Source organism: Labeo rohita, chromosome 7, assembly GCF_022985175.1.
Source record: "Labeo rohita strain BAU-BD-2019 chromosome 7, IGBB_LRoh.1.0, whole genome shotgun sequence".
NCBI lineage: Eukaryota > Metazoa > Chordata > Actinopteri > Cypriniformes > Cyprinidae > Labeo > Labeo rohita.
Window position 1 is genome coordinate 42,368,057 of NC_066875.1, and position 25,693 is coordinate 42,393,749.

Here is a 25,693-nt window from a genome sequence, read left to right on the forward strand (position 1 = left end):
GATATATGGCTCGAAAGCAGCAGAGCTTTTATTAATGCAAAGTCAAACGCTTCTGCTCCTTCCGGTCATATGTATGTGAGGTAAAACAGCATTGAAAGTTCTGTTATAATGCTACTCTGTGTGTTCGTCACCTGTCTAGTAAAATGCATAACATATTAAAGAGTCTTTGAGGTATTCATGTTTTCTACAAAATAAAACGGAAAATCAAGTGTGTATGACGTCACTGGCAGGCGATGCAAGGACACGCTCCGTTAAAATTGCTTATTTCTCTGGATTTAAAATAAAATCCAGATAAAATAAAATAAAATAAAATAATTTTTAAAAATGGATATTTAATAAATTATTTGTAAATTAATATATTCTATCTATCTATCTATCTATCTATCTATCTATCTATCTATCTATCTATCAATCTATCTATCTATCTAGATAGATAAGCTTATATGAACATTGTTGGAACATTTGGGATAATGTAAGTACACAAGTCAGCAAAATATATAACACTGTTCCAGTGTTTTTTAGATATTTTAATTAAAAAAATCTTACTAATCTATTTCCTATGGCCCTGTCATAAATCATAACCTAAACCCTCACAGTCTTCCACACTTTCATGACATAATGCCGCTTTGACTTTAGAAAGCACTTGCAGGTACCCTTCTGAAACCTAAAATAACGAATGGGACACCCTACGGTCTCGTGGACTTAACGGATAAAATGACTGGTCAGATCGCCTGTCAATCAAACTCCCTGCAAAGGCTCAATTGGGTGTTGTGTAAACAGAGTCTAAAATCTTTATTCCCTGAGCTTGTATGGAAAACTGAATCGGTTAATCCGGCTAATATCTCTTTTTGTTTTACAGATGAAAGAAAATAATACAACTTGATACTGACAGAGGTGGCAGACAACAACAAGAAGAGTGAGTAAATTATATTTTCATTTCTTTAATTTGAGTTGAAGACACAAAGTCTTACTTTTTGTGAAATGCACAGACTTCCTAACAATTGAGTTATTGTCAAGTCAAAAGAAAGCCCACTGTTATGTTAATATGCGCTATGTGTTTATAAATTGGGTCTTTGATGAAAAACGGACAGTGCATAAATTGACAGAGGGACAGCTCGTAATCTTGTTGTCACAGACCGTATATTATTGTACACTATTCAAAGGTAAACCGCATGCAAACGTCTTGTCCGACACTGCGCATTTGTTTGTCATTCAAATGAGAACGCATCATTATTGTCAGCTGCCTTCTCTCACCGAAGTGATTTGTGCTTGGCTGACTGATGAGACTAGACGAGAGATATATCCCTCCTGTAGAGCAGCTCGGCACACATCCCGCCTAAACAGATGACATGTGTTTTAGAATCAGCATGCAGCAGCACCCTTGCTCTCGGCCTGTCTGCTCTCACTACTGCATGAGGCCTGTCATTTAGAGAGTCCTGCTGCAAACCCACCAGGAGAGAGAAAGAGAACGGGAGGGATGTGCATCCCATATGTGCATCTCATATTCTGGAGCTTTTGATTGGAATGCTAAAATCCAACTGGTGCACTTTTCATTAGCATTATTAATGCGGCAAAGTGGAACAGGGCCAAAGCTTTTGGCTTTATTGACTCTGCACCCAGTTGTGATGTTTCTCAAATCCGATCTTTAGAACTGATTGTCCACACTGTCAGGTAATGAAATGTGTCTGTTCTGACATTATAGTCAAGTCTACAGTGGCTGGCATGGCATGGCATGTCATAAAATAAATAATTTTTAAAACATTATTATTTTTATATATATATATATATATATATATAGTAGTAATTATATATTTAGTATAGTATAGTATAGTATAATATATATATATATATATATATATATATATAGTAGTAATTATATATTTAGTATAGTATAGTATAGTATAGTAATATATATATATATATATATATATATATATATATATAGTAATTTTGAAAAGTAATATTTAAAAAAATAATGAATTTATATAAAATAATGAATATATATAAAATATCATTCATTTCATTAATTTATCAAATATTCATTTTCTAAATGGAATCATTTATTTTATTAATTCGTATTTATTCTTTTTTATTTTAGTCATTTATATTTCATACACGTATTTTAATATATAAATATATAGTAATAACATGTAAAATACGCTTATATATTGACATCATATTTCTTATTTATTTTAAAGTGTCTGTGTGTTTGTTGAAATTCATATAAAATATTAAAATTAATTTACATTAAAAATTAATTAATTTATTTTTTATTCATTTTTTTTTTAATTTAATAGTTTTATCTTTTCATATAGGACTGATTAGGACTTCATATAGGTCCACACTGTCAGGTAATGAAATGTGTCTGTTCTGACATTATAATCAAGAACTGGTCTACAAAGGCTGCCATAAAGAAAAAAAAAAAATAAAATAAAATATGTAATTTTGAAAATGTATATTTAATATAGATATAGTGTCTGTGTGTTTGCTGAAAATTCATATAAGATATTTAAATTAATTTAAAAGGAAAATTCCTTATTTTATTTATTATTCATTTTCTAAATGTAATAGTTTTTTGTTATACATTTTTTTTCATATATATGTATGAGAAACTTATTATTTTAACATGAAAAATATATTAGAAATATATTAGAAAACATTTAGATATTATACACAACATTTACTTGACTGGACACCAAATTTTAACAGGATACAAACATAAATATAATATAATTAGCTATATAAAGAGTTTATAAGCCATCAGTAATCATTTTTCACTCTTCCTTAATAAAGACAAGACCTTGTACTTGGTTGTCAAAACCAAGCTTGACAGTTTTTCCACTCAGTGCCTCTATATCTTGCCAATGTCATTTCAATTTAGCGTCAAAGTTATTAGTCAGCAGAGTGATAAGATGTAATGCTTTTCATCTACACACTGTCTTAAAATCATGTGCTGTTTAATGAACATAATGATGCCTGAGTGTCAGATCATATCTGAGTCCTAAAACATTAATGCCATCAGCGGAAAAGTCATCCATTCCTATTAAAACATGGAAAAGTTGCAGAGATGCTTCGAATTCAGTCCTGCCTCTGGCTAATTCTCATCTTATACCTGTTTAACCCAGTTTAACCCAGTTTAACAGGTCTATTTTTATGTATGCATCACAACCTCACGCCTTCCCTAAATACACGCGCACCCTCTGATTAAATTAACACAAAGAGTTACAGGTTCATAGCTGTTAATTGCTGTATCAATTCATTTAGTACCCTGTTCTATTTTAAATGTGTCCATAGAGTTATTTCTTCATAAGAGAGTAGGGTGTTATATGCCGGTGTTATGTTTGCAACATCAAATTTCAGTAAATGTATTTTTAATGCAATCTCTGAATAAGGATTCACAGACCATGTTCAAATAAAGTGACTTGAATAACAATTATTCAGCATTTCTCACAAACTTTTACCTTTTAATACTCCAAAACTCTATTAAATTTTCTAGCTCCAAATTCTAGCTTGATGTAAGTTTTATAAACCTAATAAATAAGCATTTTAGCATTGCTTGATTCAGTCATTGTTTGATTCAGTCTGATCTGGTTTAGTGATTTATTGACTAACTGCACAGCACTTTGCACTGTATTTTTGTTTCATGTGTGGTGTCTACACAACAGTCATGTATATCTATATTTTTAAAGTATACATACTCTTTTCATACATTTCACAAGCTATTAACTAGGCAAAAACTTTATACATGTTTGCTGTACCACTGCAGATGCTATCTTGACCTCTCATTTAGTCTGTAAAATGAAGCCATTCTTTGCACACCTGCAGCAATTACAGGACGCAGATTAAATACCATGACAAATTAAAGCACACTCAACTTATTTTGCAGTGGTTGAATGAAAAGCTTCAATGCTTTTCTTAAAGCTGAAAGTGTTACACGTTCTGCAGCAAATCTTGTAAAATGTCTTCTTAAGAACCACTTGTTTATTTTCTTAAAGAGACAGTTCACCCAAAAATTCAAATTACCCCATGATTTGCTCACCCTCAAGCTATCCAAGGTGTATACGACTTCCTTCTTTCAGATGAATACAATCGGAGTTACATTAAAAAATGTCCTGGCTCTTCCAAGCTTTATAATGGCAGTGAATGGGTGTTGAAATTTTGAAGTCCAAAAAAGTGCATCCATCCATCATAAAAAGTGCCTCACACAGCTCTGGGGGTTTAATAAAGGCCTTCTGAAGCGATTCGATGTGATTGTGTAATATAAATATCCACATTTAAAACTTTATAAACCATGATCTCTAGCTTCCGCTAACTGTCGTACGCACATTCGTGAGAGAGTTGCGTTCCAGCGGATGATGTAGGACGTAGGCAAATGCTGTGACGAACATGGAAGCGCAGTGGAGAGAGCAAAATGAAACACAGGTCATGAATTAGAAGTACAAAACAATGACGTGAAGAAAATGTTGGAGGAGGATTTGTTGGAGGATTTCGACTGGTTTTCCTTTGCTGTAAACAAAACTTGGTTCTTGCGAGACTAGCATATTTGGAGCCTACGCTACGCCTATGTCATCCGCTGGAATGCCACTCTCTCAGAAGCTACAGAATAAGGTTTATAAAGTTTAAAATATGGATGTTTTTCTTGCACAAACGCATCATTTTGCTTCAGAAGGCCTTTTAGCTGTATAAGGCACTTTTTATGATGGATGGATGCACTTTATTTTGCTTCAAAATCTCAACAGCCATTCACTGCCATTATAAAGCTTGGAAGAGCCAGTACCTTTTTAATAAAACTCTGATTGTTTTTGACTAAAATAAGAAAGTCATATTCACATAGGGTGGCTTGAAGGTGAGTAAGTCATGGGGTAATTTTCATTTTTGGGTAAACTATCCCTTTAAGACAAAAATGACATACTTTTCTGATTGTAGAAGACTGACTGATCAACTTAATTTAAAAAAAAAATGCTGTATTTTTTTTTCACTTTATTAGGATTACTTTAATAATCATGGCTTCGGGTGGTGTGTTTTTTTTTTTAATACATTATTTCATTATTATAAAATGAAAAACTAGGTCCCTATATTGGAGTCATTTTGTAGAGTTACAAAATTTCAGATTCAGAAAAAAAGTCATCACTCATAATCATGACCAATAATATTTACAGTAAAATAGTAATCATTGGTGTCAATTCAGAGTATTCATGGACATCCCTAATAATAGTGATATGGGTAACACTTTACAATAAGTATTTCAACAGTGTTTATTAATCTTAGTTAATGGTAATTTCAACATTTACTAAGCATTATTAAAATCAAACGTTGTGCTTGTTAACATTAGTAAATGCACTGTGAATTAACATGTACTAATAATGAACAACTGTATTTTCATTAACAAATACTAACATGAATAAATAGATGTATAAATACTGTAATAAATGTATTGTTCATTGTTTGTTCATGTTAGTTAATACATTAACATTAACTAATGGAACCTTATTGTAAAGTGTTACTGTAATATGATTTATATGTTGCTAGTGTTATGCCATAATTCGCAATATTTGAAACAACGCAATGAATATATTAAACCTTTTACCTTTGGCCATTTTAGAGAAGTCAAGTGTGAGGATAACCTAACTTTAACAGGTTATTTATGATGATTTATAAGAAAATTCTAATCAGGAATTTAAATTCCTTTTAAGTTTTGTCTTTAGAATCTTAAGAAAAAGTAAGAACATGTTTTTGGAGATACAGAATATTTTTTATAACTTGATTCTTAAATTAGAAAATATTAAATTATTTTTTTGAGGAAAACATTTCAGGAATGTTCTCCATAAAGATAATTCTCCATGGAGATAATTCCTGAAATGTTTCCCTTAAAAAACATTTTTTTTTACGACTGAAGAAAGAAAGGCATGAACATCTTGGATGATAATGGGGTGAGTACATTATCTGTACATTTTTGTTCTGGAACTCCTTTAAGAAGATTTTTGTTTTTTAAATCTGGCTTTGATTGCTAAAAGTACTAGCATGTCTTTTCTCAGCAAGCTGTATAATTTGATGTATCAGTATGAGCAAAGACATCAAGTATTAGACATGAAAACCTGTAAGAAGCACTATATACATACATAGCACAGCCAGCTGAAGGGACACATTGGTCATCCCGACCACGTTCTCAGAGATGCAGGTCAGAACAAACCCGTTGTCGTCTCTGCTCACGTTGACCAGTGTCAGGTTGATGGAGTGAATGTTGGGCGGGTAGACATTCGACTGGAGGGCAGACGAGAAACGTTATGCTATGGTTAGACTGAAAATAAGGTTAAATGGCTTGTTTGGCATGGGATGAATGGCGCTCACCTGGTGCGTGTTGATGGAGTGAAGGCCGTTCACGGTCCAGTCTACCTCAGGTACCGGAGACCCAGAGCCGTTACAGCTGAGTGTCACATTACCGCCCTCCAGCACAGTGAGGTTACTGTGAGCAACGCTGATATCTGGCATGTCTAGATCACAGCAATGACTATTATGTACATTCTTTGATCACACTTTTACAAGAATATATCATGGTAATTATAGTTTTCTTTTAAGCAGAAAATGAGGTAAAATGTTATGCCTAATTATATTTCATGATGTCTGTTATGTACTAAAATTAGAAGAAAGCATCTCATGAACTACATTAAAACTGTTAAAAATGTTTTTTGGTAACTGAAATAAAGCTAAAAAATAATTAATTAAAAAAATATTATAAAATAAATATCTAAAATAAATGTAAAAAATAAATAAATAAAATTAAAAAGACATACATACAAATTATGCAAACTGTTATTTTTATATTTTGTTTACATTTTAATTTAATTCAAACTATTAATAAACACTGTAATGGTATATAAACAATACTAAAATGACACTGATCTATAAAATACAGCTACATATGCATGACTTCTTAAATTAATAATTCAGGGAAATTCTTAACCCCCAAATGTGAAAAAAATACTTTTAGCATAAAATGTCCCATGACATCTGTATGTGTTTTGTCTCTTTTTTTTTTTTTCATTTAAAATGGTTGCACGATTTCCTTCATTAAGAGAGCAATACAAATGAGAGATTACCTTACTCTCCCCAATACTGCATCACAATGTGAGATAAACATTGCATCATATGAATAACATAATCTTATATAACAATACATAGTGCATGCTTGGCACACAAGTGTATTATTTATGAAGCAAGATGTCGTACCACAAGAGACAATGCTCATTGATCTCAGGCGAATCTTGCTTGCGCCGTTCTTGCAGTAGAGTTTCTGGGTGTGCAGGCCGGCCTCACCTCGCTGCTGCCAGAGCTGAATCCATCGGATCTCACAGCCGCAGTCAAAGACGACCCCCTCCAGCCTCCTGCGTCAACAACACACAGCCGAAGCTAGTTATACAATCCCCAAACTCCAGCATTTTCATGCAGTGTTAACTCCGAAATGGGCATGCAAAATCAATCAAACTTTGCCTGCTTTGGTTGAAAACAGCAGCTTTGTGACACTATATCTCCCAGGTGGTGTAGTGTAGTGACCCAGGCTGATTACTGAATGGTTGTAGGTTTCCCACATGGAGAGATCCATAAGCAATCACCATCATGCCCTTGAGTAAGACTCATAACCACAGGCAGCGGGCCTTGAAAGCGTGAGCATTTCACTCACATTTGCCACTAAAAATAGATGTGTAAAATGTATTAAAGGAGAAGTCCACTTCCAGAACAAAAAATTACAGATAATTTGCTTACCCCCTTGTCATCCAAGATGTTCATGTCTCTTTCTTCAGCCGTAAAGAAATTATGTTTTTTGAGCGAAACACTTCAGGATTTTTCTCCATATAATGGACTGATATGGTGCCCCGATTTTGAACTTCCAAAATGCAGTTTAAATGCATCTTCATCGATCCCAAATGTGGTTGTAAACAATCCCAGCTGAGGAAGAAGGGTCTTATCTAGCGAAATGATCGTTTATTTTCATAAAAATAAAACAATTTATATACTTTTTAATCTCAAATGCTCATCTTGTCTTGCTCTTCTTGACCTGTTTTTTCTGGTTCATGACAGTTAGGTTATGTCAAAAAAAAAAAAAAAATCCCATCTCATGTTCTCCCTCAACTTCAAAATCGTCCTATTTCGCTGTTTTACCTTTTTTGTTAAGGGTGTTTGATCTTAAAAAGCCATTCTTTCTTGGCTGGGATTGTTTACAACCGCATTTGGGATCGTTTGAAGCCGCATTTAAACTGCATTTTGGAAGTTCAAACTTGGGGCACCATATCAGTCCATTATATGGAGAAAAATCCTGAAATGTTTTCCTCAAAAAACATAATTTCTGTATGACTGAAAAAAGAAAGACATAAACATCTTTTATGACAAGGGGGTGAGTATGTTATCTGTAAATTGTTGTTCTGGAAGTGAACTTCTCCTTCAAGGAGCAACTGTGGCAATAAAACAAGTCCCTGCAGGTATTTTAAAAAATCTTAAAGATCTTAAATAGTATAACATATATCTTAATTATCATTTTAAGAGGTCTTAAATCTGTGGATGGAAAGTATGAATATGTTAGCCTTAAGGTTATCTATAAGCTTGTGTGCTCTAAAACAAAGACAAAATTCGTATTTAGAAGATATAAGGATTCAAAACTTACAATCTAGCATTCGCCAATATAGATCACTGATCTTGATCACATCAACCTGCACTTCAGCTTCTCATCAAATTTTCTTTCCAATAAAATGCTCTCTAGAATCCGAAGAGTCCTGCCCCCTACACTATAAATAGACGCTGAGAAGCAGTGGCTGAAATCAGTCACTTGTTCAAAGAATTTGTATTTTCTGTAAGGTGAATGGCATATAGCGCACTATATAGGGGATATTGGTATATGAAACTGGTATTTTACATTACATCAATTTAAAAAATGCTAAAATATTAAACACAAAAATTATTTGTTTTATTATTATTATATCTATTTTTTTTTTTCTTCTTGTAAATGTTTCTTATATAGGACAACCACATTATTTAATGAATTTTCATTGAACATTAAAGGGGTTTTCAGCTGGAGTGTCAAGCTCCCATAAGTGCAGCCTGTATCTGCTAATTGACTGTTTTTACTATTGCATGACATGCATTGCATATGAGCATTTTGTCAACTGCGTCTTTTTACACGTCACATACATGATGCATAACATAAACAGCATTAAAAGCATGGTTATTTGCATTTCAAAGCTGTAAAACTGGCAAGTGCACAAAGCCCACAATTCCTATTCCCAGTAGCGACATTCTAGATTCAGTTACTAAAATATCAGATTATTAAATGATCAGTTTATGCAGAAAATACATTAAAAATACTCTCTGAAAGCAGACATTAAAGGATTAGTTCACTTCCAGAACAATAATTTACAGATAATGTACTCACTCCGTTGTCATAACCGATCGTTTCGCTAGATAAGACACTTATTCCTCAGCTGGGATCGTTTAGAGCCTTTTGAACCCGCGTTTAAACTGCATTCTGGACAATCAAAGTCACGGGCACCATTTAAGTCCACTATACAGAGATAATTCCTGAAATGTTTTCCTCAAAAAACATAATTTCTTTACGACTGAAGAAAGAAAGCCATGAACATCTTTGATGACAACGGGCTGAGTACATTTTCTGTACATTTTTGTTCTGAAAGTGAACTAATCCTTTAATGTATGTACTTTTTCTAGATATTTACTTTATTTTAGACCCAAAACATACGCAAGTGCGTAAACATGCTTGGCCAACACATTGTAAGCACACTGTCCCATGACAAATCTCAGTTCTGACGTAGTTAATAGAGTTCCTCTCTGTGTTTGTGACATTAAAACAGATGCATTATTATTCAGATAGCTGGCTTTAATAAGTCGACAGCTGAACTTAACTGCAAGATTGTGAAAAGTGAGAAGTGACTGCAGCAGACAGCTGCTTGCTTTAGTGCCTACAGAAGGCAGTTTACACTAATGCTTCAGAACACAACATGTACTTTTGCAGAATTATGAGTTATGTTCTGAAACATTTCAAAAAGCAACTATGTGTGAAATCAAACTTGCATAGCTAGGAGCATTTGCATTCTAGTGCTTGCACAAAGTTTCTCAAGTACAAACATTTAGATGTTACTGCAAAATACATATACTTAAAATATAATTTTATGCAGCACACTACTGTTCAAACACGTGGAGTCAGTAGGATTTTTTTTTTTTTAAAGAAATTAATATTATCCAGCAAACATGCATTAAATTAATAAAGTGATGGCAGACTTTTACATTGTTACAAAAAATAATATTTTAAGTTAATGATGATACTTTTTAACTTTCTATTCATCAAAGAATCCTAAAAAATGTCAATAATAAGAAAACATTTTCTTGAGCAGCAAATCAGCATATTAGAATTATTTCAGAAGGATCATGTGACAATGAAGACTGGAGTAATGATGCTGAAAATTCAGCTTTGAATCACAGGAATAAATTGCGCTTTTAAATATATTCAGATATAAAACAGTTATTTTAAATTGTAATAATATTTCACAATATTACTGTTTTTGGTCAAATAAATGCAGCCTTTTTAAGCATAAGAGACTTGTTTCAAAAACAACTATTGCTCAAAAGTTTGGGATCAGTAAGACTTGTAATGTTTTTTTTAAAAGTTTCTTATGCTCATCAAAAATACAGAAACAATCAATAATGCTGCAAAATATTATTACAATATAAAATAATGATTTTTTAAAAATTATTTTAATATATTTTAAAATCTAATTTATTCATGTGATACAAGGCTGAATTTTCATCAGCTGTTACTCCAGTCTTTAGTGCCACATGATCCTTCAGATTTATTATTAGAATTATCAATGTTGGGAACAGTTGTGCTGCCAAATATTTTTTGGAACCATTTTTCAGGATTCTTTGATGAATAACAAGTTAAGGACAGCATTTATTCAAAATATAAATCTGTTCTAACTTTGTAGATCTATGCTATCACTTTTTATTAATATAATTTAACACATCCTTGGTGAATAAAAGTAATAATTTCTTTCAAAAAAAGACCCCAAACTTTTAAACAGTAGTAGTGTTATAAAATATTTCTATTTTAAATAAATGCTGTTCTTTTAAACTTTTTATTCATCTAAAAAAAAGTAACACAGGTTCAAAAAAATATTAAATAACACAACTGTTTCCAGCACTGATAATAAATCTGTATATCAGAATGGTTTCTGAAGGATCATGTGACACTAGACTGGAGTAAAAGCTGATGAAAATTCAGCTTTGCATCAAAGGAATACATTATATTTTAAAGTATATTAAAATAAAAACCATTATTTTATATTGTAATAACATTTTGCAGTATTATTGTTTTTTTTTCTCTCTCTCTATTTTTGATCAAATAAATGCATTCCTACTGATCCCAAACTTTTGAGTGGTAGTGTATGTGTATGTATGATTATATAAGAAATATTATTTATATTTATATAATAATTATAAGTTACATAACAGATTTTCTAAAACTAATGAACTCTTACATGAAGTGCATATTATGCTGACAAATAGAAATGTGATAACCTACAAAGCTGTACTTGGTAAGCGGACATTGATTACTAGAACAATACGACATTTCACTTCGTGAAAAACACAGCCGCCGAGGCTGAATGGAAAGAAAGATGAGGCGCTCACAACGTGATGAACTGTATATCATTACCCACAGGCTTTGATCTCAGCGTGAAACTTTAGTCCATTAATCTGTATGCTCGGGTTAGAAAATACACTACTGTATGTTTTCAGAGCCCTTCATTATTTTGCAAATCCCTTTCTGCAAACCTCCAAGAGTCAGGTCACCTGCAAGAACAAACGCATCTGTAACACGTGTAACGAGCTGACAGGTACAAATGACCAAAATGATTTGAATTCTGAAAGAAATGTAAAAACAGCGTCTTCATGAAGCAAACTAAGAAGTTGTTAGAGAGTCTATCAACACAACAAAAAAGATGCGTTTTGTTTTCTAAGTAATTACACGTGCTTTGAGCTTAAACTCAGTCATCATTTACGCTGCCAGGAATAACCCAGCGGCGGCCAACGGGGGGCTCTGACGATCATCAACGATGATTGACAGTCCGTAATGTGATTATGCACGCTGATGAGGTTTAGTTGTGCGTGTGCACCTGAAAGCTATTGAGAAATGAAACTGTAAGATGCAAAGAAACTCTTCTGAATGTAATGGGATCATTTGCTTTTTGAAGAACCAAACAAAACATTGAGGTGGGGGTCTAGTTTCACTTCAGAATCCAGATTTTACATTGGACGTTAAGTGGAGACCCAACACAATACCAAAATTGTTTAAAAGTAAACAAAAACATATTAAAAATTGATACTGAAATGCGGTTTATTACTTGCTTTCTGAATTTCAAATATCTTCCTCTTCCTCTAACGGATTTCCTCTGCCATCCGTGACCCTTAACAAGCTTGAGACCCGCCAGTTGAGAACCGCTGTCCTAAAAGGATAAAGTCTAAATTCTCAATTCTTCTTCCAAACCCTCAGGCTGATATTATATTAAAATGACTGTTCGGATGGATTCACTGGGTCTGAAAATCAATAATGCCTGTGAATCTCATCTAGCTTTGAAGATTACACCATTATTACAGCACCACAGCAACATAACTGATACCAATCTACACCATTCATCTCCATAATACATGCAATTTGTTCAGTGAAGTTCAAATTTGTTTGTTTACAAAGTATATTCAGTGGAAGTAAATGCAGATTTTCTACTTGTTCCTTCCTGTGCTTTTTGCTTTTTCTTTCCTCCATTTATCTACAAATGTTATTTTTATATATATATGTACATAGATATTTTGATAAATATTATTATCTTTTTCTACGTTAGTGAAAATATGTCTCTATTTTGCTTTTGCATCATGCATTTTGAATCTAATTTGCTATAATGACTGTTTTGCAGAAAGGATGTGAGTGAAATCACCCTTTGAGCCAGTTCAAATACTGAATATTGTCAAAACAACAGGCTTATAAATTGAGTTATAATCTGTAACCCCCAGCCCATCTTGATGTCACTTCCTTTGAAAAAACGAAAGTACTCACTCACTCAGACAGAGGAGGCACCCAGACCTTATGCTGATGAAGTATGTCTGCAAATGTTTGTGTACTAAGTGTCCTTGAGGACAATGACTTTGTCGGATTTATTGCAATGCATTCTTTCATTTTAAGTGCAGTTTAACCATACGATCAATCACTTTGATGACAAGTCATTGCTAGTGGTGAATGTATCACAAAGCTACTTTCAGATAATACAGGACAGCAAGAATATTACGATTGGTTACATGCTCTGATTGAACTCTGAAACATAATTTTAAACTGACAGACCATGCACAGTGCTTTAATATTTTTAGACATTTAAAGAAACAGTCCGACCAAAAAATAGAAATATGTCATTGTTTACTTGCCCTCATGTTGTTCCAAAACTGTATTACTCTCTTTCTGATAAGGAACGCAAAAGAAAATAGTAAGAAGAGCACTTCTTAAGAGACCAAACAACATTGTTTATAAAATAAAATAAAATAAAATTAAATTTAATAAAATAAAATTAAATAAAATTAAATTAAATTAAATTACATTAAATTAAAATTAATTAAAAAAATAAAATAAAATAAAATAAAATAAAATAAAATAAAATAAAATAAAATAAAATAAAATAAAACAAAATAAAACAAAATCCACTAATGTGCTCCACTGAGGGAAGGAAAGTCATATCGTTTTGAAACAACATGTCCATATTTCCAATTTATGGATGAAAATAAATAAATAAAATAAAATAAAATAAAATAAATTAAATTAAAAATATTAAAATTAAAATAAAATAAAAAAATAAAGAAATAAAATAAAATAAAATTAAAAATAAAACAAAATCCACTAATGTGCTCCACTGAGGAAAGAAAGTCATATTGTTTTGAAACAACATGTCCATATTTCCAATTTATGGATGAAAATGAATAAATAAAATAAAATAAAATAAAATAAAATAAAATAAAATAAAATAAAATAAAATAAAATAAAATAAAATAAATTAAATTAAATTAAAAATATTAAAATTAAAATAAAATAAAAAAATAAAGAAATTAAATTAAATTAAATTAAAAATAAAACAAAATCCACTAATGTGCTCCACTGAGGAAAGAAAGTCATATCGTTTTGAAACAACATGTCCATATTTCCAATTTATGGATGAAAATAAAATAAAATAAAATAAAATAAAATAAAATAAAATAAAATAAATAATAAATTAAATTAAATTAAATTAAATTAAATTAAATTAAATTAAATTAAATTAAATTAAATAAAAAAGCAGCATTTGAATATGTCTGTTTAATTTTATACTGCTAAACCCTTTCTCACTGTCTGTACTGTTATTGTTTGGAAATGCTGTGGTGAAAAATGTAGGAAAACTTCAACACCCATAATGCACTGGGCCTGACCATCACAAAATCCCTGAGTTGTTGAAAAGTCCACTGTATAAAGGGTTTGCATCATCTGGTGGACTTTTGCTGACAAATAAACATGGATATCTTGTTGCAGGTCACACATAAAAAATGAAACATTGTTCATTTACTGGAAGTTGGTGAACTTAACCTTTAATAGATCCAAAAACAATAATAAACGAGCCGACTAGAACAACTAGAGAGATTTACATTGGCTATAGAACTTTCATTAATTTTAACAACTTTTCCAGGTCTGAGTATTATAATTTCCCTGACATTTACAGATTATTCCTTACAGAGTTATTTTAGTAAGTACCCCTAAATTAAAGAATCACACAAAGTAGAGCCAGGTCTTTTGATATTGGCTCATAATGGCACATAGAGGTACTGCTGAACACTTATTCAATTCAGTACTAAAATATCTTCCAATTTAGTATTAATCTTTGCTCAAATGATCTCTATAGCACCCACCTGCTAAATGTGCCTAATTCGCCGTAATGATGAACACAAATCAGATTTTGGTAAAACAAATTTCCTGAAGGACAAGATTGGACAAATGAAATTTGTTGTTTATATCATCATCTACAATAAATCTATTATATGCACTACTACAGTGATATAATTTAAGCAAGATTCCCACACCTTATTAACCAATGAATTTGCTTCATAATCATTCTTCATTAAAAACAGATAAAGTTTTTAATATATTTACTGTAGATTCTACTCATTAAAAACAAAACAAAAAACAGCAAACAGGAAAGATTATCAGTGCTTTTTCATTATAAAATGACTTTTAGTCATTTCTACAGATTCCCCACATCTGAATAATATAATTTTTCTGATATTACAGATTATTCCTCACAGAGTTATTCCTGTAGTTGGCCTAAAATCATATAATCACACAAAACAGTACTTGAGCCAGGTTGATCTTTTGATGTCGGCTCATAATGGCACATGCAGAGGTGCACTTGAACACTTATTAAATTCAGAGCTAAATTATCTTACATTTTAGCACTGAACTGTGCCGAAATGATCTCTAAAGCACCCACCTGGTAAATATACCTAATTCACCATAACGATTAACACAAATCAGATTCTGGTAAAACTAATTTCCTGGAGGGCAATGGCATGTTGCTTTATATCATCATCCACAATAAATGTTTTATGTTCACTACAACAGTGAATGCAAATGCTCCTCCTGAGACCCTGTGTCCTCATATGAGGACATTATATTTTAGTAAATTTCTCTGAGACTATATGTCACCCTGGACCACAAAACCAGTTTTAAGTCGCTTAAGTCATTGTATGGGTCAAAATTATTGATTTTTCTTTTATGGCAAAAATCATTAGGAGATTACATAAAGTTTATGTTGCATTAAGATATTTTGTAAAATTCCGATTGTAAATATATCAAAACGTAATTTTTGATTAGTAATATGCATTGCTAAGAGCTTAGTTTGGACAACATTAAAGGCGATTTTCTCAATATTTTGATTTGTTTGCACCCTCAGATTCCAGATTTTCAAATAGTTGTATCTCGATCAATTATTGTCCTATCCTAACAATCTATACATCAATGGAAAGCTTATTTGTTCAGCTTTCAGATGTTTTTTTGTGGTCCAGGGTCACATCTATGCTACAATCTGGATGTCCTGTACAGAGCACATTCAGGGCTTTTCAGAGATACCAAATGTTTGGATGTTTTACCATGACCACTCCCTCACCTTGGTCTTCAAAAATGGCTGACATTAATTTAGTGATCAAATGTGACACTCTTTTGGAAATGTTATGGAGTTTCAAATCAAAATATGACTTTCTGTTATGAAACAGGACGTTGATGTCATACGTGTCCTGAGTTGAGGACACTGGGACTAAAAATGTGTTTATTATGCATTTTGGGACACAACAACAAACATTACTATGAAATATAAGCTTATATCATGAAAATCTTGCCAATTATTACTCCCATTATTACACTTCTTTTTCATTACATGCTGTCTCAAAAACACATTAATATGCAAATTAGACAGTTTATAGATACATTGTATATAATAGGAAAACCTGCTTATGGCCATTTTACACACATTTCTGTTATAACAAAGCTTGAAACCCAAAAATGTATTGGTGATTTAAAAAAAAAAAAAAATCAGTTGTGTGTTTGCCTATGCATGTTCATTCATGTCATTTTATTTCTTTTTTTTTAAAATTGAGTCCTGGTGTCCTCTACCAAGGACCAAGGACATAGCAAAACATATGAATAAATCCCATTTTTCAAAGTTTTTTTTTTTTTCTTTTTTTTTTTCTTATGCTCTAAACAAAAAAAAAATACTACATTTTTCCAAAATTTGAGTCTCAGGAAGATAATATAAGTACATTATCAAATGAAATCTCACTTCATAGTCATTCATCATTAATAAATAAGCTTCTTAACACAATTTACTATAGACAAATTCATAGTAGACATCACAGTTACGTCACTTGCAGCTGTGTGCACATACTGGTGGCAGAAAAATACTGGTAACAAGTTGAGTGAAACAGGTATAATCCATGGAATAAGAAAAAAAAAAAAAGTGCCTTTTGATGCCAGAATCATAATGCAAATAATTTTTATAAAATACTGTCGTTAAAGAAGCCATTTGAAGTTAAATGCAGATGTTTAAATGGACAGACTATGGATGAAAACTGCTATTACTTTACTTTTAAAGCATAAATTTGATTTAAACAACATGTCTACATAAAATTTCACATATGCTGTTCATAGGGGGCGCATTATATTATCCCTACAGTTACAGCATGACATAATATTTGAACTTATTACTGCTAACATTTTACATAACATTTATTCATTTTATCTCACAATTATGACTTCTTCTCGCAAATGCAAGTTTAGATCTCCTACTTTGGACTGTCAATACTCAGTGGAAAAAAGCCAAAGCCGAAGGGAAAATGACGAGTTTGTTTTTCTTATCAGAATTGTGAGATTTAATCTCAGAATTGCAAGAATAAAGTCAGAATTATGAAATATAAACTCAAGGTTACCTTTTTTTTTTTCTTCTTTTATTCCATGGCTCCATAGACTGCTACTTGAAAACCGTCATTTTCTGCAACCAGATAAGCTCCGCCCACAAAAAAACATCATCACTCTTTGCAATCACTGCACTGGTCTATAGATTTTCACCCATTAAAAACAATACCAAAAGAACTAACTGGAATTACATTCACTGTAGAAATTTCCATGACTTTCATTAAAGGTATAGTTCACCCAAAAATGAAAATCTGTCATTAATTACTCATCATTATGTTGTTCCAAACCTGTAAGACCTTCGTTCATCTTCGGAACTTAATTTAAGATATTTTTGATGAAATATGAGAGCTTTCTGACCCTGCATAGACAGCAACACAACAGACACATTCAAGGCCCAGAAGGGACATTGTTAAAATAGTCCATTTGACATCAGTACTTTAACCATGATGTTCTGAAGCTATGAGAAAAAAAAATATATTATTTACAGGTTTGGAATGACATGAGGGTGGCTAATTAATGACAGAATTTTCATTTTTGGGTGAAATAACCCTGTAATTTCTACACCGTCCCTAGGTGTGAGTATTATAATTTTCCTCTATAAGTCCTTACAGAATTACTCCAGTATTGGCCTAAAACCAAAGAATCACACAAAACAGTACTTGAGCCAGGTTGATCTTTTGATATTGGCTCATAATGGCACATTTTACAGGTGCACTTGAACACTTATTAAATTCAGCAGTAAATTATCTTGCATTTTAGCACTGAACTGTGCTGAACTGATCTCTGAAGCCACCCACCTGCTAAATACATCTAATTCACCATAACGGTTACCGCAAATCAAATTCTAGCAAAACTAATTTCCTGGAGGACAAATTTGGACAAATGACATGCGTTGTTTATTTTATCCACGATATCCACATCAGTGAGAACAGGAAAAGACTGCAATGCACACAGTCTCAAAATCCCCCAACACATTCTGAAATGAAAGGCCAAAAAATGTGTGTAATAAAAAATTAAGCAGGACATATGTCAGCAGCTCTGCAAGTTGTATTCAGCCACAACAAAGAACGAGGACGGGACGTGTCAAATTCACAAGAGTTGAATTGTTCTGTCATTTTAAACGCAACGAGACACCACCACGTCGTCGCTCACAATCAATAAACAAACTCATCACTTTATGTACATGCAGATTGCTCAAATATTCATGACAAACAAGAAAATGAGGTCAGGCTCCCAGCAGACAAGACCAATACATTTCACTGCCATGTCTTAATTAACCAGCACGAGCTACTCGACTGTTCGCAGACATGTAAGAAGTGTTTCTGCTTCATCACTGGAGATGTTTTGCTTTGACAGAGACACAAGTCTTTCGGAGAATGGAAGCAGGGGGCGCACAAACAAATTAGTTGACAGTAAAGTGCTGAAAACATTTCTAATGAACACAGCAATGTAATCGAGCATCAAGGCTGGATTTCAGCGTCCAATTTGGCAGCCGAGTGCCGCTTATCACAGATGATCTACGCAGAGAGAGTTTTGAGATTTATTGTAAATTGAGGAATTAGTGCTTGGTGTGTTTTTATACTGCGATTTGGCAGTTGAATTCACCTAGTTATGTCACTTTTGGAAACACTACTGACTAATGCAGGATGAACTTACAGTTCGACCAGCTGAAGGTGCTGAAAAAGCTGCCAAGAGAGTGTCGTCAGAGGGTTCTTGGACAGGTTTCTGTGCAAAAAGACAAAAAGAAAGAGGAACAGCAGTTTATGATTTAGCTGTGAACACAGGAAGCACTAAAATCAACCTAGCATAAGGCTTGCAACACAATTTACTCCCAAAATGTGACATTTCCTGTGAGATTTGTGACAGCTGAAAAAGAGAGCATTTGTACATTTCATTGAAAGATTATTTTTTTCAGTATTTTCAAGAACATGATCTGATGAATTAAGCACAATATGACTAGAAGCACACATCAAATGTTGATTTCATGTTGACCTTAAAAATATAATACATTTTCTAATGTTAAACAAATGTAAGACAAATCAAAACACATGATGCATTTTATATAGAATAGAATAGAATAGAATAGAAAAAATGCTTTTTTTTAGAGGTAACAGGAAATTAATTTATCTTAATTTTAGAGATACTTTTTAAAGGTATATTTCATCCAAAAAATTAAAATGGTCATCATTTACTCATCCTCAAGTTGTTTCAAACCTGTATGAGTTTTTTTTCTGCTGTACAAAAGTTTTTGAACAGTAAGATTTTTAATGTTTTTTTAAAGAAGTCTCTTCTGCTCACCAAGCCTGCATTTATTTGATCCAAAGTACAGAAAAAACAGTAACATTTTGAAATATTTTGAACTTTGCATTCATCAAAGAAACCTGAAAAAATTCTACTTAGCTCTTTTCAACATAATAATAACAACAACAATAATAATAATAATAATAATAATAATAATAAATGTTTTTGAGCAGCAAATCAGAAAATTAGAACGATTTCTGAAGGCTCATGTGACTGGAGTAATGATACTAAAAAAGCAGCATTGAAATCACAGGAATAAATTACATTTTAAAATATATTTAAATAGAAAACAGTTATTTTAAATAGTAAAAATATTTTACTGTTTTTGCTGTACTTTGGATCAAATAAATGCAGGCTTGGTGAGCAGAAGAGACTTAAAAAACATGAAAAAATCTTACTGTTCAAAAAGTATATTGTAAAAGAATTTTGAAGAATGTTGGTTCTGGTTGCCACTGACTTCCATAGTACAAAAAAAGTCCATATTTTGGTTACCAACATTCTTCAAAATATCTTCAACTTACACTTAACAAGCAAATAATGACAGAATGTGTTTAACTTAATGTTTTTTAGTTATATTCACTGAATTAAACTGAGTAGTGAGTAGATTTCAGTATATTCACATCTGTTTTTCAGTAAACAGAAAGACCTGTTAGTGTTTAATGTTCAGTTTCTGTAGCGTTTCTATATTTAGCAAAGCACACAAACAAGCTGTACTAATAGCACAGTTATTACTCATTGAGTAAATAAATATATACATTATAATCTTAATTCAGAGCCACATAACCACAAGCTCTACTCTTCAGCAAAATGGTAAACAACAGAATTACGTAACATAGCAGATACTCTTTTAAAATGTCAAACGTAACATTAACATGCAATTCTGTTTACTCAAAAAAACATAAAAAAGCACTTAATTTCCACATTTATTCTCCTGATTCAGCCCTATGCAAAGCAAATCTGAGAACTAAAAATCTACTGTCCTTCTCAGAAATATAAACAATTCATGTAGTCCCAATACAAATGGATGAATTAATCTAATTTTACTGTGTAAAAAGTCTGGGGTCAGTAAGATTTTTTTTTTTTTTCTTTGATTACTTTGTTCATCAAATATATAAATCATGATTTTCACAAAAATGTTAACTATTTTTAACAAGAAATGTTTCTTGAGCAACAAATCAGAATATTAGAATGATTTCTGAAGGATCATGTGACAGTGGAGTAATGATGCTGAAAATTCAGCTTTGGATCACAAAAATAAATTACATTTTAAAATATTTTAAAATAGAAAACAGCTATTTTAAATTGTAATAATATTTCACAATATTACTGTTTTTGCTGTATTGGTCAAATAAATGCAGCCTTGTTGAGCATAAGAGACTTTTAAATAAATTGAAAATGTTTTACTGACCCCAAACAGTAGTTCATTTGTTGATAGAACACCATAAAAACAGTATGTTCTGCAATTGTGTTGCTTTACTCATTTTATCCAAATTGAAAAAGCGGCACAAAATGTGTTGCAGTGTAGAACAGCAAACTCAAAGACACCTTAACAAATGCAATTATTTCCCTGTCCTCACTTATCTTGTTAGACAGGTACTACAGAAATATCTAGATACATCCACAAGTGCAATTCAAATACTACCAAAAACTGTATATTTTAAAAGTGTACATATGATAAAAATAATTACACCAATTAAACCAAACCATCAGTACTTAAAAGTGTACTACAAATACTAATTCAGTGAATACGTTGTGTGAAACACAACACTAACGAAAGAGTTAACATGAGAGAGAAGGACTTTATGCAACAGGAAATCAGAGAGAGCCTCCATCACTGCCAAGAGGAGCTGAGAGAAAAGGAGCAGCTGCAGGGGCCGCTCAGCCAAATCAATAAAGAGAACTTGAGCAGTTCGCCGTCTACAAATTCAGTAGACGCAATGAAAGACTGCAGGTTTTAAAAGCCAACAAATTCAATACAAAGAGGTGGTCTGGGACTTGTAAATGGCTTTTAACCAACAAAGCCAAAGGCATGATATGTGGTAAGGGGCATTAAATAAATCTACTGGTTATAAAAAAAAAGATGGACAGCCGTGATATGGGTAAAAAATAGAACAGAAGTCACAGAACGGCTCTGTATTTCAACTTAAATCATATTAAGCATCAATATTTGGCCCAAATGGTAATATAATAATTTTATCAAAGCATTTGTTTTACATTTCAGTGCAAAATATGGTTATAAATGGTCCACGCTCTGATATGTCTATCTCAGATATATCAAATAATGCATTTAAGGAAGCACTCAGAATGAACTTAAAGCCTTTATGTTTCCTTCAGAAAAGAAAACTTATAAGTTTATCAGTTTATCAGTAAAAAGATAATGTTTTATCCTTTAAAAGGCATCTGGCTCAATGATTCAAAGGTTCTACTTTCATATAAAATAAGTATCAGTAAAATGACTGCCGATATGTATACTACGGTTCAAAAGTTTGGAGTCAGTAAGATATTTTTAAATAAATGAATATGTTTATTCAACAAGGATACATTAAATTGATCAAAAGTGACAGTAAAGACTTGTATAATCTTACAAAAGATTTATTTTAAAAATAAATGCTGTTTTTTTTTTTTTTAAACGTTCTATTCATTAAACAATTCTGGGAAATAATCTAATGGTTTTCACAAAAATATTAAGCAGTACAACTGTTTTTTTAATAAGAAATGTTTCTTGAGTAGCAATAATGTTGTTGTTGAAAATCATAGGAATAATTGAAAAAATAAGATAAAATAAAATAATGTTCATTTTCTGCCAGGACATCCAGTAATATTACAGATTACAGAATATTACATTTCTGTTAACTCTACAACACAACACAATGAAGTGAAATTTTTAAAGTAAAACACCTGTAAAAAAACAATACAGAAATTTGATTTAATACAGAATACCAGAACACTGTGCCCTGTTTTTTTAAGTTGTACTCCTTAAAATTATTAAGGAGTACAACTGTTTTCAACATTGACTTATTAATAAGAAGTGTTTCATGAGTAGCAAATTATATTAAAATTAGCATTTTAGATTCATATTAGAATGATTTCTGAAGGATCTTGTGACACTGAAGACTGAAGTAATGATGCTGAAAATTCAACATGAAGCTATTATAGGAATAATTGATAAAATCAAATCAAATCAAATATTTGTGATACAGATACCTTAAATTGTGCAGCTTGTTGAGGAAAGTTGATTTCTAAAGGATCGAACATAAAATTTGTGCCCAAGTGGATGATTAAATAGGAAAAACCATATGGAATTAAAAGCATAAAAATTAAAACTCCCACGAAGGTTAGATCAAAACCACATTTAAACGATAGTATATCATCAAGACTTGCCAATGGGCTCTTTTAACTTGGAACCAGTAAGCAATCACCTAGCAACACCCTACCAACCACATAGCCTTTTTCCCTAGAAATCTGCTCTTTAGAAAAACCAACAGCTGTGAGATGGCTGGAGTGATGGATGCGTGTCTTATAAGAAGCTATTTTGACTAGACGACTGGCGTATTCTCAGGGTCATTAGAAACTCTTATGAGTTTTATAACAAGCACTGCTGGCTGCCAAAGACAGTCGCCATAGCAACAAGCTCTCTGATGCGGCCTGATGCAGGGGGAGGGGTTTTGTTGCCGCTGTGCGCTTTAAAGTGTCAACACCCACAACACACACTCAAAAACACACACGCTTACTCTCTGTCTGAGCCCTTTGAGCATTAGTCCATTTTTTATTTGAAACTGTAGTAATTCAACCATTCAGTTTCTGCTTCAAGAGCGTCTGATGGAGTCTTATTAAAATGTGTTGCATAAGTCAATCTATGTAATTGCACATCTTTGTGGGTGTTACTTAAAGGTGAAGCATATTAAAGTGCACTTTTACTGTTAAAATGTTTTAGAATGTTTTCAGTATCTCTGGTGCTATCAAAAAACAGCCTGATGTAGCAACACTGGATTATGAAATGATAGTTTTCCTTGAATCAAAATATAATTTTACACTGACCAAAATTATAAACGCAACACTTTTGTTTTTACCCCCATTTTTCATGAGCTGAACTCAAAGATCTAAGACTTTATTCTATGTGCACAGAAGGCCTTTTTCTCTCAAATATTGTTCACAAATCTGTCTAAATCTGTGTTAGTGAGCATTTCTCCTTTGTCGAGATAATCCATCCACCTCAAAGGTGTGGCATATCAAGATGCTGATTAGACAGCATGATTATTGCACAGGTGTGCCTTAGGCTGGCCGCAATAAAAGGCCACTTTAAAATGTGCAGTTTTATCACACAGCACAATGCCACAGATGTCGCAAAGTTTGAGGGAGTGTGCAATTGGCATGCTGACTGCAGGAATGTCCACCAGAGCAGAGAATTTGGCAGTACATCCAACCGGCCTCACAACCGCAGACCACATGTAACCACATCAGCCCAGGACCTCCACATCCAGCATCTTCACCTCCAAGATCATCTAAAACCAGCCACCCGGACAGCTGCTGCAACAATCGGTTTGCATAACCAAAGAATTTCTCCACAAACTGTCAAAAACCATCTCATGACAGCTCATCTGCATGTTCGTCGTCCTCATCGGGGTCTCGACCTGACTGCAGTTCGTTATCATAACCGACCTGAGTGGGCAAATGCTCACATTCAGTGGCGTCTGGCACTTTGGAGAGGTGTTCTCTTCATGGATGAATCCCGGTTTTCACTGTACAGGGCAGATGGCAGACGGAGTGTATGGCATCGTGTGGGTGAGCGGTTTGCTGATGTCAACGTTGTGGATCGAGTGGCCCATGGTGGCGGTGGGGTTATGGTATGGGCAGGCGTTTGTTATGGACAACAAACACAGGTCCATTTTATTGATGTCATTTTGAATGCACAGAGATACCGTGATGAGATCCTGAGGCCCACTGTTGTGCCATACATCCAGGACCATCACATCATGTTGCAGCATGATAATGCACAGCCCCATGTTGCAAGGATCTGAACACAATTCCTGGAAGCTGAAAACATCCCAGTTCTTGCATGGCCAGCATACTCACTTGACAGGTCACCCATTGAGCATGTTTGGGATGCTCTGGATCGGCGTATACAACAGCGTGTTCCAGTTCCTGCCAATATCCAGCAACTTCGCACAGCCATTGAAGAGGACTGGACCAACATTCAACAGGCCACAATCAACAGCCTGATCAACTCTATGCGAAGGAGATGTGTTGCACTGCGTGAGGCAAATGGTGTTCACACCAGATACTGACTGGTTTTTGGACCAGAAAAATAGGCCTTTTGTGTACATAGAAAAAGTCTTAGATCTCTGAGTTTAGACAAAAACAAAAGTGTTGCATTTATAATTTTTTGTCAGTGTATTTAAAATAATATAAAATAATTTAATTTAAAATAGTTTTAAATAATTAGTTTATTCAAGTCAGCAAGGGATCATATGCCTAAAATAATGTTTTAGGCCTGATTTTTTTCTGTAAACGAAAGTTTTTATTTCACTAGAGAAATTATCATCATTCTCGGAGACTCTCAACATCTTTGTAAATATTACTTCTTTGTAGACCTACAGACTTGTGTTGTTCAAATCTAATTTCAAGTCCAAGGAAAGTCAATTGCTTGAGCTCAAATTGAGACTCAAGTCATTTTTTGTCTCTATAAGCCATCTGTTTTTGCTGCTGTACCTTTAAGAAACTCTTTGCTTTTTGTTGTCAAGTCCAAAATAGTTTTAAACCATCTCATCCAAAATCCAAAAGCATGCACATTGTGAAATCGCAATGCAGTCTGAGCTGAAATATGCCGCATAAATGAATAGTCAGTCTGAAATGATCAGGCAC

The 25,693-nt window shown here is 32.7% G+C and overlaps 1 protein-coding gene across 2 annotated transcripts in view; it reads right to left on the reverse strand.

The window, feature by feature from the left end:
• ntrk3b (neurotrophic tyrosine kinase, receptor, type 3b) overlaps nucleotides 1-25,693 on the reverse strand; it is a 147,857-nt gene that overhangs the window by 70,600 nt on the left and 51,564 nt on the right. For both annotated transcript variants that reach the window (XM_051115276.1, XM_051115275.1), the window contains exons 4-7: nucleotides 19,187-19,255; nucleotides 7,228-7,382; nucleotides 6,349-6,491; nucleotides 6,120-6,261 (exon numbers count right to left, since the gene is read on the reverse strand). In XM_051115276.1, the coding sequence (XP_050971233.1) occupies nucleotides 6,120-6,261; nucleotides 6,349-6,491; nucleotides 7,228-7,382; nucleotides 19,187-19,255 (509 nt within the window). The remainder of the gene's footprint in view (nucleotides 1-6,119; nucleotides 6,262-6,348; nucleotides 6,492-7,227; nucleotides 7,383-19,186; nucleotides 19,256-25,693) is intronic.